We start from the raw sequence: 17,851 nt of genomic DNA, 5'->3' as shown, positions 1-17,851 counted from the left end.
ATGGGAGTAGCAGCATGCCAAACAAAATCAATAGCTTTAAAATATCTCAATTTATTTTCAACATGTCAGTGAAGTTTAACCTCAACCCCAATGTTTGCTGCAGTTTGACTTTAAGGAACAGTCGCATTTTTCTAAAGCAATGCCCTCTTTAATCCTTGCATTGTGCCTTCCCTTAAAGGCTACCTCCTTCTCATTCCCAGTTGCAAGCATGGTGCATCAGTATTCCACTGGGTAACCACAACAGCTATTAATGCTAATAAGCCCAGACAGGAATACACATTTGTTCTAAAGAGACAGTAACTGCATGACAAGTAATAGGATGAGGCATACAGGATTGCTAAATTCAGGCTTCAAAATGCAAAATACAGAAATGCATACACTCTACAGCCTAAATTCATTAATTCTTAGGAGCAATGTCCTGATAAGACATTCACAAGTGCTTCTTATAGATGTATTATGGTGAATAGCACATTACATGAGAATGCTCAAGAACATGCTTCTTACTGACACTCTGCATCATGACCCTAATGCAAGCCGCATTGCAGTTCTCTCTGAATACTGACTTGTAGCTGCCAGGACTCAACGTTTATTTCAAGATACTCAGGTTAGGCTTTGGTCTCCGGCAATCTCTGTAATAATCAAGTTTAGACAGTAGTTCAATACTACAGTTCCTCTTTTGAGGACACAGATCCATAAGCAGTATTTCCTGGTCCAATACAAACCCTGGAACATTAATCCTTGTGAAAGAACCAAATCATAACATATAAATTCATACAGAACAGTCTGAATAATGATTCTTAAAAAATCAATTTCCCAAGAGAATAAATGTCCAATTTTTCAGGCGTGCAGAGAAAACAGCCTGTTACACTCAAAACAGCTTTGGAGAAACCTTTTCAATCCCTGCAGTTGCTTTTAACCAGTCTGGTTAAGCCTCATTGTCCTGCTTCACAGACTTCTTGGCCCTTTGTCGAGAGCTAACACGCTTCTAAGATTTTTACTAATTTCAAAATGTTGATTATCAGAGCCAGGTAACATTTGCAAACTTGACTCTCTTTTTAAGAGAGTAAGAAAGCCAATGTGTGGATAAGCTATTCTGTTCTGCGGCTGGACTTGATGATCTCAGTAGTCTTTTCTAGCCCAAATAATTCTGATTCTGTGAATTTAAAACCAGTAGACCAGCCAGTCCACTTTGACCATTGAATTAAAACAAAACAAACAAGAAACTCAACAAGAAATCCACCCTTATACCTTATCTCTTATTATAACTCACTTCTAAACACATCCTGGCCTGATGTTAATTTAATATGTCTGGAAGCTATCTTCACCCATACAAGCTAAAAATATCACTGAGGTTTTTATATGCACATACTTTCTTCATCAGATGATCATCTTGCCTTAGTTTACCAGACAGAGAATATTTTTTCTATGAATACAGGAAGGGAAGCCTATTATGTATGCTATAAGACTGTACAAACAGGATGCTGGCTTCATTTTCACACAATCACCAATTTAAACAGTGCTAATGCTTTTTAAAATGCTTCGCCAGAAATACACGTTGCCATAGCTTTGCACCAAAAATGCTACAGTGTTTAATAACACACAGATTACCAAATGTAAACTCTCATACTGGCTATTCTATATCAGAATTAGTTATGGGATTAGCTAGCATTTTAGCAGTAAATATTATTTCCCTTTAGGAAATCACAGTTTATACACGGATTTATGACAACAGCTTGCTGACTTTAGGATATGCATATTTTTTCAGTGTTATGGTCTCTTGAATTAAATCATTTTTTAACAGGCTGTAGATTTCTGTAATTTGTAAGAAATACAACTAGGCTTTTCTCTGCCAGTTTCACTCCACATGTCCATTTCAGAACAAGAAAAATAGGAAGCTGACATCCTAAACAACTTGCAGGCTGCATTTTCACTGTAATTACAAAAAAAAAAAAAAAAAAAAAAAAAAAAAGGAGAGAAAGGAGAGAGAAGAAATGAAAGCTCAAATTTCATCATCCTAATCAAATTATTAAGAAAGTATCTGGCACCAGCTGAAGAAGCAACTGGAGCAATGCTACTACATATCAGGGCAATATCAGGGCAATTCCCACAGCAGTTCTATGGAATAGCATTTGGAAAAGTTCTAAGGGAAATATAAAAGGCTGTGACTGATTTGTGAGTGACTATAGGGCTTAACATCCAGCTTAATGACAGCGTGCTTCAGAACACTGTTTGAAAAAACAGACTTATGTCCAAAGCCCTAAGTGCAAAGTTCCTGTGTTCCAGTTTTATAGCAAAAAGCTCCTAAAGGAAACAACATAAATTACAGTTCTCCCTTGTGGGCCTAGTCTTCATGAAGTAGAAATAATAGAAAAATGAAGTATCTATAAAAACACATTTCTTTACTAAAATAAAGTCCAATGAGTGCCTGAAGTACTTTCCAAGATCCTTCCATCTGCCTAAAATAAGTAATTTTTCTCCAGTGGCAATTATATATAGTTTCCTATATGTCCATTAACAAGTTATGTTTATGCAGCCTCAGAGGAAATGAGTTAAAATTAGTTTAACATTTTAATTTGGCCATGATAAAAATCAACGCAGCTTTTTGTAACCACCTATACCACTAAAAATGGAAGTCATAGAAGAAACTGTAAAATACTTACAGGTCTCTGGGGAGACTCACAATATCTAAGAGACTATTTCCTTCCTTGTACCAGCTTGTGCAATAGGGGTGCTGCCCTCCAGGCAATTTATAATTAATTCTTTTCTGTGGGAATTCTCAGATTTTTGAAGCAGTTAAACTAACCTACATATGCCCTTCCCTCCAGAATAGTGTTTTATTTTCCAGCCTTATTTTTAGCTAAATGATTCCCTTGAGTACTCCTACTGGACAACTGTATTCATTTCGACTCACAATTACCTATTTGCTAAAATTATCAGAATATACATGAGAGAGTAACTAATAATGAAAGTATAGCTTCCAGTGGTAATCCTCCTTCTTATGCAGGAAGACAAAGAAAGACTCAAGTAGAAATTAAAGGAAGAATTAAGACTTATTTTCTACAAGTGGAAAAGCAGTACAGAAAAAAAGCTATGCACTGCAAAAATGCAAGACATAATGAATTTACCACTGAGCCATCCCCATGATCAATTTTAGTTCCTCACAGAACAGCTAGCCATCAACTTAAAAAAACAACCTATCCACAATCAAAGGTGCAGCACACTACTCACAAAACTTGTTTTTCTTTGTTTGTTCTGCCTTTTATGTTAATTACCAGTATTTGTGCAGTAAGACCATGCAAGACTGAGACGATCCAGTATGAAAATCTATCTAAATAGGAAGCTATACCCAAGCACTGTATATGATAACAAAACACTGAGTGCCTTGAGGTAGAAAGACTGTTCCACCACACGGTTACACATTAGCCAAATGCAGCCAAAAAAAGAAAAGAAACATTTAGGACAAAGTGGAAGACCACTTCAGCTTCTCAAGAGCTGTGCAATTCCCACAGCAGTCAGTAATTTCAACATGATGTACAAACTACACTGGCAGGTGCCTTGAACACCTAGATACAGGAAGCCCAGGTAGCATCCTTCGATTTAGAAACCCATTTGTTCAAAGATAGCCATATCCTCCAATAGCTACCACAGAAACAAAAACAATGCCATACTAACATAATGAAAGACAACATCTGTTTTTAAAAAATAATACCAGACAACAGAAAACAACATTAAAATGGAATATTTAAAAAAAAAAAAACAAAAAAAAAACCACCAGCCCCCTGAAACTCTCAAAAGTGGCAAGTACCTGAGAATCGTGCTTACTGGTCTCTAAAGTCCTTATACAGCTAAACAGCTGTAACTGTTTAGCTGAAGCTAAAACAGCTTCAGATATCCAGCTCAGCATAAGAAATTGATTTCTCATCCATGATATTGACCCTATAGGAGATATCAAAGATAGCAATGATAGCAAAGGTGTTAACTGCCCAACCTCAATAAAAGCAGGATGAGACAATACCACTCACTACTACAGTCTTTTCAGGTTCTCATTGATTGCATTTTATTAGTTGTCCAGAAGAAAAAGTCTCGGCCCCTTGTCCCCACTGTAGCCCAGCTGCACAGCTGAATGATGGCCATCTACCTCTTCAGAACCAAAGAACGAACTGCTCTCAATCTCACTGATCCAGGCAGAAGCTCCTCTTCCTGTGATCACAAAAGAGTACAAAACATCTGTGTGTTTTCAGATGAAAAACAAAAAGCAGATGTCATCCACATGAGGCAGGAAGAATGACAAGACAGCAAGACAGACAAATGCAGCACGATGCAAAATTGTTTAAGAGGACACCACTGTACTCTGACTTTAGAAAAACAAAACCATCTACAACCTACAAGACTACATAAGAAGGTAGTTAACGTAAAAAAGCTTGTTGAAAATTGACAAATTCAGTATTATAATTAAATAAAGCAGTGCATATGTTCTTTAATGCAATATGGTTTTAACTAAGTTAGCTTCCCCTTAAAGACGCATACTTTCCAACCCATGACGACTTTAGACACCAAAACTCATAGCTAAGATCATACAATTAGAACTAATATATTTCAGTAATGTTTAAGAAGCAAGGCCTGCTGACCGACATATATAAAAAAAGGAGTATAGCCCCTCTTTCCAAGAGAAAGAAACTTAAATTATAAGGATACACTTATGAAAACTTAACAAGTATGTTTGGATTTCTCCAAATCATAGCAAATTAAAAATGGAACAAGCCAACCGATCCACACAGCAACTACAACTTTGAGTCTACTAATGTAGTTGCCTTTAGCATATCCCGAACACAAAGCAATTCAATGCTTTTTACCAGACTGAGCTCAAAAGTAAAATAAATTTTAAAAACTGTCAGAAGCATCACAGTAGGATTTCCTTCAAAAATTACTGATGCTTCCTTCCAGAAATCTGAATTAATGAAACTTTATTTGCAATACCTCTATTCATCTGGTACCTTTTGGGAAACTTATTTCTATACTTCATCTTTTTAGCTGCATAAGAATTTTTCCATTGTTCCTAATGACATGTTTAGCCCATGAGGTACCATCATTCAAGGCTTCACTCCTCTTATAATAGCGAGATATTTTCCCCTACTGAAGGAACTGACTACATCAGCTTGCTACTTCTTACAGCAGATAATTCAATTCTTCTAGGCTTTTCTTTCACAAGACACTTCCATTAGAGCGATATTGACTTTAAGTCTTCCCATAAATTGATTACCACCAATAAAATCACCTCTTAAAGAAATTAAAAGTATCAATTTGTAGAAGGATAGATAGGACAAAAAATTAGGTCAACCAAACTAGGTCATCCATTTATACCTCTATTTATCTGGTATCTTTTGGGAAACTTATTTCTATACTTTATCATTTTAGCTGTGTAAGAATTTTTTCATTCTAAAGCTGATGGCAAAAGGGTAGCTAGAATAAGGCCTTCAGAGATACAAGCAGTAACTTTCCTATGCAAACCTTGTCGTGACAGAAACATACTGACATCAGTATTCAAAGGTACTTAAAAAGAAGGGTTCCTAACCCAGAAACATGGCCCTAAAGTCTGACGAACTTCACTGAGCTCTTCTCTTACAACTCTTTTCTTATCGTGCTGTTACACTCTCAGCTTCCACAGTAAAGCTACTAGTTTGGTACTTGTACTGTCTCAGCAACACTGGCTCTGAACACAATTTTGTTTCTCAAGGATGTAGAAGGACTCAAGACATTAAGCTAACGATACAGCTGCTCTCCAGAGCTCCTGGTTCTGGATCAAACCCCTCTTCTTCTATGAACACATTCTGACTGTTCAAATTTAAACAAATAATTAATGAGTTAAGTTTATATTGGCAAGTATTTTTTGCCAGATGAAGCAGGAAAACAAAGAGCTTAATCTCTCTGCAACATTCACATGCTAGTTCACAGAAATAGAAATACATATCCATGCTTCATTTAGGGCAAATACAGACAGCTGGGTTATCCGAGCCTGCACTGCCATAACACTAGCAATTGTGGAGTCCAACAGCCTGCGGAAAACACCAGGAAGCAAATACCAGGATGCAAACACCGCACTTCCTAACGGCACAAAGAGCTTCTGCTCTACCCACTTCACTTGCGCTTTACTCAATTCTGTATCTGACCTTTAACACTGAGGTCTCTCCCTGAACGAAAGCTGTTTTATAAGACCAAGAAGGAACATGTCATCTAGGTTCTGATTTCAGTTCTACAAACACATATTCAGGATACCACTAGTTTCACCTTTTCCCAACACTAATAAATGCATTACTATTGTCCCTATGCCAAACTGTCCTGTGTACTAAGCATATTACAGCACAACTGTAGCAGAACACAACACAAAATCCATGAATCTTAGAGAGTAACAGTGCAGAAAATCAAACAGAATTTCTATTTATTACAAATTAATGGCCTTAAGACAAACTTAAAATCCACACTTTTGTTGCACTTTTAACAAATGTATACATGTTACCTAAGCAGATATTCAGATTATCCTTTTCCTGCTTGAACAGCTGATAACTTCTATTTAGCTGTAACAAAATCAAGGAAAAATACCCTAAACCTACTGCAGTTTTAGGGTAAATTATGTACACTCCAAACAAAAAAACCCTTACTATAGTAACGAGTCACACATACATGCAGAGTAGTATGTAGACATACATCCAGATACATACATATATATGTATATGCATATACATAGGTCTACACAGCTTTAGTTTAGGGTCCAGAGTTGATAAATTATGATTACATGAGATGTATCTATAGGTAAGTATTTAGGTATCTATCTATACATATCTATCTGTATATATGTATAACTACATACAGCAAAAGGCACTGCAGGATTGAGATAAAAATAAAAGCTAAGAATGCATTTGACATGCTATCTAAATTATTAAGAAGACACGTAGTATGCCCTGAGGTCCAAGGTCAAGATTACCGTTTGCTGCTCCTGAACAATTCTATAATATTCAGCAAAATCAGTGCACAACCCTTTTTAAGAACAGTAAACATACACACTGTGGTCTTTAGAGACTGAGCAAACAGAATTTATTACCACACAAGCTATTCAACACAACCCAGAGCATTGCTCAACTCACTTATTTCAGTTTCATTTGCCCAAAAGAACTACTGCATTTTTAGGCAGAGTTTGCAAGTTCTTATACCCCAAGGTAACTACAGCAGCTTTGTGGTAGTATCCAACCACCCCTACCAAAATTCAGATTGGCATCTTTGAAACAGCAGGAACAGCAATCATTTATTCAGAAGGGGACAAAGAAAGTCAAATAATTAAACTGAATGGTTGGTGACATAAATTTGTATTTTTGTATATCATTTAAAGAACAGTGTTTTACAAAATTTCAGATGCCTCTGACATTAAGGTTTACTGAAATTACTATTCAACTATATTGCTCCAACCAGATTAATCTATATAAATGAAGCTTTATGAACGGCCTGGATTACTATCACTGCTCACAACGAAGCAATGTGTTGGTGTGTGTGTCCCAAATCAAATTAACAGCATCTAGCTGAAATACAGGTAAAGCAAATAAAAATTACTTTACCACTCAAATCTAAGCAGAATATGGAAGATGGGTAGTAACAGACCCATTTTTTTACTCTGAAATTATAAAAAGGGTCAAAGCATATCTAAAGCAACAGTTGTCTACAACTTATGAACAAACACATCTGTAAAAGCAGAGCTTCTTGTAACAGATCAGCTGTACAACACACTTACAGGACATTTTCTCCAAGCCACTCCATCACACTTAAGAGAAATGCTCCGAACTGTTGATGTTCATTCAAAAGCCCCAACTTTACAAGAATTACATGCAATCCTATATTTACACCAATTCATTTTTCTTTAAAGTTTAAATAAACAGGTTTTTTTATCATCTAGTTGATTCTACCAAAGTTCCTAGTTTAGCCTTAATGGATAAAGATTATTTCTCTTGAAAAGACACCATGTGCTTTACAACATACATGTTAAACCGTAAGTTCAGTGTTCGTCCTTCTAACCACATACTGCAAGCACGAAACTCATTAATAAATATTAGAAAAATATAATTCCCAAGAACATCTATAGAGGTTTGGTTTTTTTCTAAGCTTAAAAATAATAATGCAGAGATATATAATACTCTTTCTTCACTAAACTTCCAGATTATATGCTTGCCTTATAAATTTGAAAAGTATCTTCACAGATACTTAAGAGGTACGTTAACGGTATTTGAATCAGAAAGGTTTACACAAATGCACGTTAATACACAGGCAAGCTTTTAAGAGAAGTGTTTCCCAAGTGCTATGGTTGAATATAATATTTGTGATATCTTTAATGTTATTTCAGAAGGTACAGGAATTAGAACAAAATCAGTATCACAATTGTCATTAGTAAATGGACTTTCTCTATGTATTTTAGCAGTCTTGATCAGTGATTTAGGATGGTCTAGATTGCTAATTGATTTTTAGTAGTCTTAGAAATTTTAGAGAAGATGCACTTTCCTGAAAAAAACAAACAAACAAACATAGCCAACCAAACAAAAAAAACAACCAACCAAAAAAACCCACAGCAAAACAAAAAAAACCACCCAAAACAAACAGGAAGAACAAGTTTTATAAATGTGGCATAGCACTGCATATGATCAGCTTATCTTTCATCCTTAGAATTCAAGCACATCCACTTCCCCTTTATTTTATAGGATTTTCACAGAACCATGAGGTAGAAGTACTTAAAAATTTTGAAAATAAAACCATTAAGAGGTTAGAAGCATAGGCACAACCTTTATACCTATTTCAAATCAATGACCCATTCATACTTCAGCAAAACAGCACATGGAGCTCTTTACTATGTCAAAACCAAAGAGTTTCAGCTTAGATGGATTGAACAGAACAGAGATACACAATATTCATTTGTTTGAGGTAGTTACCAGTGTCCTCAATAATGAAAAGTATAAAGAGTTCTAAGACCAGACACAGCTACCTAGTAACTTCTTGAGAAATTGTTAAAGATCAGTATTATTTAGACTGATGATCTAAAACAGGATCTTTTTGACACCACTGCCTTTGAGAAACAGCTGAGGGTGCCCTACACAGTTCCCACTGCATAAACCACAAACACTTTCAGCAATTCCCTGTGTTCCATGACAACACATTATCCAGAGATATAACCCAAAAGATTAAGCAAGACAGTCATACACCAAATATTTTAAACAGAATACCTGATTATTTTAAAGGTAAAGCTTTACACCGTTCGTATACCAGTTCTCCTATTGCAATGGCAATCTACATCAAAGAATAGAAACAAGAGTATCAGAATGCTTTTGCTAAGACCAGTGCATAAGAAAAACATGTTTTGGATGAATTACATTAAAATCAGTAAAAAATATTTATTAAAATCTTTCTAAAATCTAGAAAAACTGTTTTCTTCATCTCTGTATAGAGCTTTGACTTCCTGCTCATATGTAAGACATGTTCATTATAGAAAATCAGAATCTAGACCAGGCTGGTGGTATTCATACAACATGAAACATTAAAAGGAAGCAATCTATATATACTTAATTCCTTTTGTCCAAACAGCCGTGTCAGCAGAAAAGAAGGGAAAAACTTGGAGGTATTCTAGCCATACCAGTAAAAACCTAACCTACCTTATTTTAGGAAAAAGCCCACTTGACCCTATATCCAGAGACAAATTCTTATGGGCCAAACATACAGTCTGTTTTCAAATTATTGGCTTCATTTAAACCTAATTCTGCACACTTATAGTATTGAACTGATCTAGTAATAAGTCCTGCTTACCTTCTGTTGCAAGCTAATTAAAATTAAATACATTCAATTTCCAGTAACAAACTTGCTATTAGTGCCCAGATAATACAATTTATCTTGTAAGCCAAGGAAAAAAAAAAAAGTAAATCAACTTCCCACCTTCCAAATTGAACATGTTTTTAGGCATGTCAATGGCCTTATTAAATAGCAGACTCAGTCACCTATACTATGTATGGACATTGAAGAACATCTCAGCCAGACTAATCAGCCTACCTGCACATAACTCTAGCTTCTCCACCCTCTCTTCCAGCACCCCTTGGCACTTAACAAGTACTTTTAGTTCACTCACTCAGGCCTAAGACTATTCTGCAAGACTATTAGTCAACGCATTCAAAAGCAATAAAGATGTGAAAATATAAGAATTGTTTTCAATTGCTTTCACCCACTATTCCATTCCTATTTTTAGATTCCATTTTTACTTGGAAATGAAGCAATGAGTAACAGCAATTCCTATTCCACAAATTTGCCACTGCTTAGCAGCAACAGTACATCCTGCACTTAAATGAGAAAATAAAACTTCCTTCCCCTCCTGAAAAATCTCAACTAAATCTTACAGAAACCAGAACAGTGAAGCTTTTTAGCCCTTCACCTCTTTTCTTCTCCCTTTTCAATCACTTTAAAGAGCATCTAACCATGGGTCTGTTAAAAAACCAAACAAATAGAACATAAAAAACCACAACAACAAAACAACCACTAACAAAACACAGAAAAACCCAACAAACACCCCCAACATCTTCAGAGTGGAAAATAAATAAATAAATGTATTATTATTATTCTGGTTGCCATACTAATCTATATCTCTTTTAGTATATGAAGGTGAACATTGAGACTAATGTGAATGTTAAGGCAAATCATCAGTATCCTGAATTCCCGTTTTTTCTACAATTTATTATGCAAAAATCAAATATGAAGGTTTGAAATAGAAAGTGTTAAGAAGACAAAAGAAATATTGAATGCAATTCTTTCCAAAGCATTTAACACCATTTCACGTAATGCTCCTTTCTCCTGAAATGCCTTGCCAATTAGTTTCCACAATCCTATTTTCCCATGTTTTAGCAGCATTCTCTTTCCTTGCTGCTCTATGAGAGCAACGGGAAAGGTTACTGACTATACAGTTACTATACAGTTGACAGCTACAGGAACAACACACTGTTAAACAGAGAAATTGAAACAAAAGCTGTTTTTCCATACAGAGGTGCCACTGCTTAGAAAAAAGGATGACAAAACTATTGTATAATATTCAACTACAACAAAGCTAAAACATTAGGCTATTTCTTAGATATGAAATGGCAGAGGTGCATTAGGAGGTCTAGTACAAAGTATTTCACATAAAAGAATCACATATTTTCCACTAGCCTAGGCCACCCTTTCTGTAAGTACATGTAGTTTATGCGAACAAGACAGATATCAGTATAAAACAAAATGTCAATGTGTTTAATAGCAATTATATTACTAATACTACAATTTAATGAATCAGTTCTGTCAAAGTATTTAACCTTTAAATTCTCTGAAGATGCTCAGTTCAGTGAAACAGATTTAGAAGTGTCCTATCACTCTGATGCTGTTCTTCATTTTACATCTCTCTTCCTCTCTCTTCCTTTCCCACACGCTCAGCTGTTTCAACAGCATATTTCCAGCATTTGCAAAATCCTGCCCAAAGAGCGTGGCCGATTTCCCACGGGCTCCCACCCCACCCTGGATGAACTCGTTACTTCCCAAAGTCCACTCCACTTCCTCTTCCACCCCTGGACCTGCCAGCGCTCCCAACGCCCCTCTGCCTTGCGCAACATCCGCGGCCTCCTCCCCACATTTCAGACAATCCCCGATGCGACGTTTGCGTTGGGATTTTTTTTGTTGTTGCTTTTTCTGTTGTTGCTCCTAGACCACTAGCAAAGACTGACAGCTTAAAGGGCTAACGGTGGGGTTTTAATCCCCAACAGCACCAGATAATACAAGGAGCTACAGAGACAGGCGTACGCGGAGGTCGCTAACCCGCTCCTCTTCATCTCTTCTGGGAGTCAGACTCTATTTTGGCATTAAGTATTTAAACAATATTGAAAAGTGCCAGCAACATCTGCCCAATCACAATTATTGTTCACAGCTCAAACCACCTATTCAAAAGATAAATCTCAAACATTTTAAAAGCCCGATTAAAAAGTGAAAATAAACCAGGAAAAGAGCTAATTCTCCCTTTTTTTTTCCTTTTTTTTTTTTTTTTTTCCCTGAGCACACACGTTAACCAAAGGCTGACGGTGAACTGATCTGGAAGGAAGAAAGGACGAGGGATACAGGCAGGGCTCCGATGGGGGATGGGGAGCGAAGGGAGATGTTAGGGCACGGAAGATGAATATTCCTTCAAGGACTATTAAATACATTTAACACATCTCGAAAAGAAGAGAAATCTCAAGCAGGCGGCAGATAAAGGGGGAAAGGAGGGAAGGAGTGCCCAGTTATCCCCAGATGACACAATACATGCCAATCCCACGAGAAAAGGGGCTATAAGGGAGAGGAAGCGCTAGCAGCCCTCCCCGAGACGCCTCTGTCCCCTTTATCTGCTCAGGGAAAGAAAGCGGGGGGTGGGGGGGGGGGGAGGGGGGGTGGAGAGTAGGGTAGGCTCCCGTTTAATTTTGCAACCACCGATCACTGACCGTCCCCGCAGGAGCAGAGAAGGGCTGGGGCAGGGGGCTGCGGTGACCCACCCTCCCAGGGAGCGGGGGTTAGGAAGAAAGGTACATGAGGGCGGCCGCCTTCTCCCCCGACGAGCTTCCAAAGCGGTGGGGGGCACAGGGGAGCCACACAATGGCAGGTCACTCACGGGGAGCCGATGCTTTCCCTGACGCCCCCGTGCCCGCAGGAGGACGGGGAAGGGGCTGCCGGGGCACCTCGGACCCTCGGCGGGACCACCCTCCCCCCCACGCCCTGAAGGGAGGCAGGGAGCCCTGCTCGCTGCCCCCGCCCCGCAGCCCCTCACCATGAAGTCGCTGGCGAAGTTGTCCTCCCCATTGTGGTCCGTGTCCTTCATGGCCTGGACTCGCTTAATGAATCTCCTCAGGATCTCCTCCTGGCTCATCCTGCCCCGCCGGCCGCCCTGCGGAGCGGGAGCCCCAGCCCCGGCCGCCCGCTCTCCGCCGCTCGAGCCCCTCACCCGGCTGCCTCGCCTGCGTCGCCCTCCCTCTCGCACGCCCCGGGCCTGCCCCGCGGCCTGCTGGCGCGGCGCGGCTCCCCACCCCGCTCACGGCCGCTCGGCCGCCCGCTCCATCCTCCCCTCCCTCCGCCCGACCCTCCCTGGACGCCGCCGCCGACACAGGGACACGACGAAGTCCCCACCTCCCCCCGCCGCGCAGGCGCGGCTCCCGCTCCCCCGGCCTTCCCTGCGCCCTCCCCGCCGCGGGGACCGGCCCGCCCCGCTTCCCGCCCACGGGCTCCCCGGGCGGCCGCCTCGTCCCACTGGCGGCCGCGCACGCCGATCACCGGCCGGCCCGGCCCCGCGGGGAGAGCCTGGCGCTCGTCGCTTCGCCCCGCTCTGCCGGCCCCTCCCGTTCCCCGCGGGTGGGACCTTCCTTGTAGCGCCGAGCGGAGCTCCGGACGGGACCACTCGGAAGGCGGGGGGGGGGGGGAGGGGAGGGCGAGCGGAGCGGAGCGCGGTTTCCTCCGGCCGGAGCACAATGGGGCGGCGGTGGGGCCGGGCCGGGCAGCGGCCGGCGCGGCTGCATGCCGGGACCTGTAGTCGCGCCAGGGCCGCGTCCGCCGCGCTCGGCGGCCCGCGGAGCTGGGGGTTGGTCGCCTCTTCACGAAGCGCCCCGGCGAAACGCACGGAAGAGGTTCCCGCCTCGGGTGGGAAGCCCGAAGCCGTGGAAAGTGAACGGCGGTGACCGAGGAGGGGAGAAGGGCTCCCCGCCGGGCCGGGCCGGGCCGGGCCGCTGTGGTAAACACCGGGCGGCGGGAAGATGGCGGGTGGGCCGGGGCAGGTGAGGGGCCGGGCCGGGGCCCCTGGCCGGGGCCTGCTCCCCGCGTGTGCATGTGTACGTTACACGTATGGATGAAGTTTGTCTATACACTCAATAAAAATGTTGGCACGCGAAGGTGAAACGTGGAAGTGCTGCCCGCCGGTGTCTGGCAGGGCCCGTGGGTTGGGTTTCGGTGGCAGTGCCACTGGGGGCCGTGCAGGGCGGGCTGCTGGCAGGAACCCCCCACACCCCTCGGCCCTGCAGCGGGGGCTCAGCAGGCACCTCGGGCCTTCCTGCTAGAAAATACTTAAACATCTCTCTCTTACCTGATGTTGCGTGTTTTGGCAATGTCAAAACATGACAAGCCAGCAAGGCAGAGTGCTATTTCTGCCTTGCCTGGACGTGAATAAGTTAAACATTAAAATATTTTCATGTTTCGTGTCCTGATTACATTTATAATTTCTACTTTAGCAAAGCAAAATAATTTTACAGGCGTGTGTATGTATGTGAGCCTTATAGCATAACAAATATACTAAGTGATGTCTTAAAGTATAATTTTACTGGTGAAGAACTACGCAGCTTTTAATGATGTAGTTGATCCAATAAAACTTTGTCACACAGACTGATGGTAATGGTCTATGCTGAGAAGAACAACCTGGTTAGGGCATTCCTACCAAATCGCCCATTTTTGACTGCTGGTTCCCACCCACGGTGGTCTGGTGTACGTGCAGTCACACCAACACAAATCCTCGTTGGACAAGACATGGAACCTGCTCAGGGAACTGATTCAGCTGCAATATTGGCCCATAGAAAAATTCTATTCTTTCTTCACAGTTCTTTCAATTAAGCTGGCTTTTGAAAGAAGCCTACATAACAGCTTGGATTTCCTGTAGTGATATAAGATATTGCTGGTTTAAATGACTGCCAAAAATTAACATCTCTACACCAGAATTAGCAAAATGGCATGCTACCACCCTTTGAGCAGTTCAGTACCCATCAATTCATCATCTTCCTGGTGAGGGCAAGTTTTGAGCTATTGCATAGGACCCTGAACTGTAGCTGGTGGTGCATGGACGCACATTTCCTTCTGCATCTGCTACAGAAGGAATCACCTCTGGCAGAGGGACGTGTCGGAAAATCAAGAAGTTTAGCATTCTCGCGTTATTTGCTGCAGACTTCAGGCTCTTATTAGAAGGGTGGGCTTTTAGTGGCTGGTGTTCATGGAACCTAATGTACAGCAGATGTAAGGACACATCAACGAACTGGGAAAAGCATTCTGTGCTGAGGTTTATTGAAGCCTGAGCACCCCACACAAGCGCATGGACTGTCAGAGCTCAGTCTTCTCTACATGTCCTTCACACCAGCCTCCATAAGCTAATCAATCAGCCCTGAAAAGCCACAGAAGTTCCTTCTTTTCTTGCTTTAATTCCTCTCTTCCTTCTACAAGTCTCCTCTTTCTCCTGAACCAAAATGCAGCATTAAAGGGAAATACAGAAACCGGATAAAGATATGACACACATGGGTTGTCATATGATCTTTTCATGTCACTTGCTTGATTTCTGTCTGCTTCAGGAAGGTGGTTTTGTTTGCTGAGCAGTTGCCCTGGCAAACCTGCTCCCAGTGCCAGATGGCATGTGAGGTTAGAAAAGTGATACTTGGGACTAAGCGACAAGTTGATGAATCCTTGGCTGTGGTGTGGTTTCCTTCACCACTTTCATTTATTCACAGAATAGAGTTACAGAGGACTTGATTAGGAGAGAAGGAAAGATGATAATTTATTGCATTTGAATCTCATGTCATTATTGCCTCACATTGAAAGGCCCCAGTTATCAGTCTGGTCTGGTGCATGATTTATCACTGAGGTGTAATAAACTGTTGTAGACTTGCAAGTGTAACAGTGACCTTTCCTTTGCGTTAGGCGGTAAGAAGGATGTGCAATCTCAGAAGGAAAAAAAGCCCCCCAAACGAGGCATGTGTCTTGCCAAAACAAAGCCGTATACCAAACAAAGAAATTAGAAATATCTAGGTGGAGAACTTTGCCTAGCATTGTTTGCATGTGTGTGTGTACCTGTGAGAGCTGCCAGACAGTCCTGAGCACAACCCAAGAGCACCAGTTCTGTCTCTCTCAGCCCTGCAAATGCACGAGGCTGTCTCATCTCCTTGCTATGAACACAGAATCTTAAACTTTCAGCAGCAAAAGCAGTGCTTTTGATATGAAACTCAAACTGTCTGGGTTAAACCCAGACATCTGACCAATCTAGCATGTGTGCATGACTGTGTATTTGTGTAGCTGTAGGAGACAGGCGGAAAAAGAGAGACGCAGGGTGAGTTACTCACCCTATAGATAGAACAGGAAGTTGCAACCAAAATGTGTAGAAGAAAACTGTGGTTGTGTCTTAACAATCCGTGCAAGTATGGTCCTTGGAGAAAAGCAGGAAGATCACCTGCAGCCTCTCTTCTATTAATCTCATTTTGCCTTGCTGTGCACTACTCCAGCTGCTACAGAGAAGGAAGACAGCCAGTTGGTCTTTTTCTGTTCAAAGGTGGCTTCTTATGTTCCCACAAGGTAAGGATGTGTTAACTAGTAGATGTGTTTGCTGGCATCTGTACCATGGTTAAGCCTGGTCAACGAGCACTAAACCCTAGTTTACCAAGTCTCAGAGGTTTCCCTGAAGGCTGAGATGGAGCACAGGCTCTTCCCAAAGCTGCTTGGCTGCAATGTCTGCATGGCTTCAAGCTATGTTCAAAATCCAGTGCGCATCTACCCAAAACTGTGTTCCAGAAATCAAAGAACTGGGATGAGAAGGAAGGCTGAAAGAATCCTTCAGCTCCAACTAAGGGCATTGTCTCTCATGGTTTGGTTCCTCCTTTGTCCAGCAAAACAAGTGTTTGTGCATTCCTAGTAATTTGATATGACTACATCACAAAGATAGCTCACTTCATCACCAATTTCTTCTCCCCTTTGCAATAATATACAAACTCTTAGATTTTAACTACCTATTTGGAGTAACATCCATTATGGTGGCATGTAATTATAACATTATTGTAATTAAATTATTATTAATATATCTTGTATATGAAATCTAAATTTTATCTAGAGTGAAATTATGAAAATTTTATTTGATCAATATCAGGATTAAAAAAAAATAGATGTTAGCATTCATAAATTTAGAAATAACACTCCTGAAATACATTTTAAGTGCAGTTGGTTGGAAGTTTTCTAAAAATGTGGTGTTTCAATGGAAAATGCTGTTTCTGTGAAAGTTAAGTTTTCCACAGGAAACAATTTTGCCAAAGGTTTTCTGCTTTCTGACGAAAACAATACACTGTTATACTTAGACATGCAGAAATGTCTTAACCACTGAAGACAGTACAACTTGGGGTAGGGACCCAGCACATGAAAGAGCTGGAGCATGGAGCATAAATGCCAGGAAGCTGTTGAGCAGCTCAAGGCTACACATAAAAACTAAGTCCAAATGAAACATTTGTCTTTGATCCGACAAACTGAAATTCAATGTGTCTTTCCACAAATATCAAAATGTTTCATGCTGGTTGAAAATAGTTAAATGAAACATTCAGGAGTATCAGCATCAAATACTTTCTGTGTACTTGGTGCCTCAAACCATTTTGGTATTTAGTCACTTTTGTTTCCAAGAGGATACAAATAACCATATCGGGTTGTCCGGCATATCCTCATTTACAATTTGACCACCTAGGTTATAAGTAACAATGTAACGAATTAGAATCCCTGTGGATGCTCAAAATACAAAATTTGAACACTAAGGACCCTGTCGACAATAAATTTGAGCAAGATGCACTGTATCCTTTGTATACAACAAATACATGGAATTTCTGATTTAAACCTGAAACTAATCTCATTTTAAATGAGTCATAAAGACCTGATCAGTGTCTGTATAATATGTTCCATTCATACTAATTAAGTGCCATGTGACTGCTGGATTTCTTGACATTTGCCTCTATTACTCTCAGTTAGGCAATGACAGACTCCTCTTCTGTAATTACCACTGAAAATGCTACCGCTACGA

At 40.8% G+C, this 17,851-nt stretch overlaps 2 protein-coding genes across 2 annotated transcripts in view; one reads left to right on the top strand and one right to left on the bottom strand.

The window, feature by feature from the left end:
• Positions 1–13,098, bottom strand: part of PTPN12 (protein tyrosine phosphatase non-receptor type 12) — an 83,914-nt gene extending 70,816 nt beyond the window's left edge. The window contains exon 1 of the mRNA XM_051630710.1: positions 12,830–13,098. Coding sequence (XP_051486670.1) covers positions 12,830–12,928 — 99 coding nt within the window. The 5' untranslated portion in view covers positions 12,929–13,098. The remainder of the gene's footprint in view (positions 1–12,829) is intronic.
• A 437-nt stretch (positions 13,099–13,535) lies between these two features.
• Positions 13,536–17,851, top strand: part of GSAP (gamma-secretase activating protein) — an 85,351-nt gene continuing 81,035 nt past the window's right edge. Inside the window, exon 1 of the mRNA XM_051643792.1 lies at positions 13,536–13,783. The gene's annotated coding sequence lies outside the window, so the exon portion shown is untranslated. The remainder of the gene's footprint in view (positions 13,784–17,851) is intronic.

Source organism: Apus apus, chromosome 1, assembly GCF_020740795.1.
Source record: "Apus apus isolate bApuApu2 chromosome 1, bApuApu2.pri.cur, whole genome shotgun sequence".
Lineage (NCBI taxonomy): Eukaryota > Metazoa > Chordata > Aves > Apodiformes > Apodidae > Apus > Apus apus.
The sequence above is the reverse complement of the archived record's forward strand: the minus strand, read 5'-3'. Positions and strand labels throughout refer to the sequence as shown.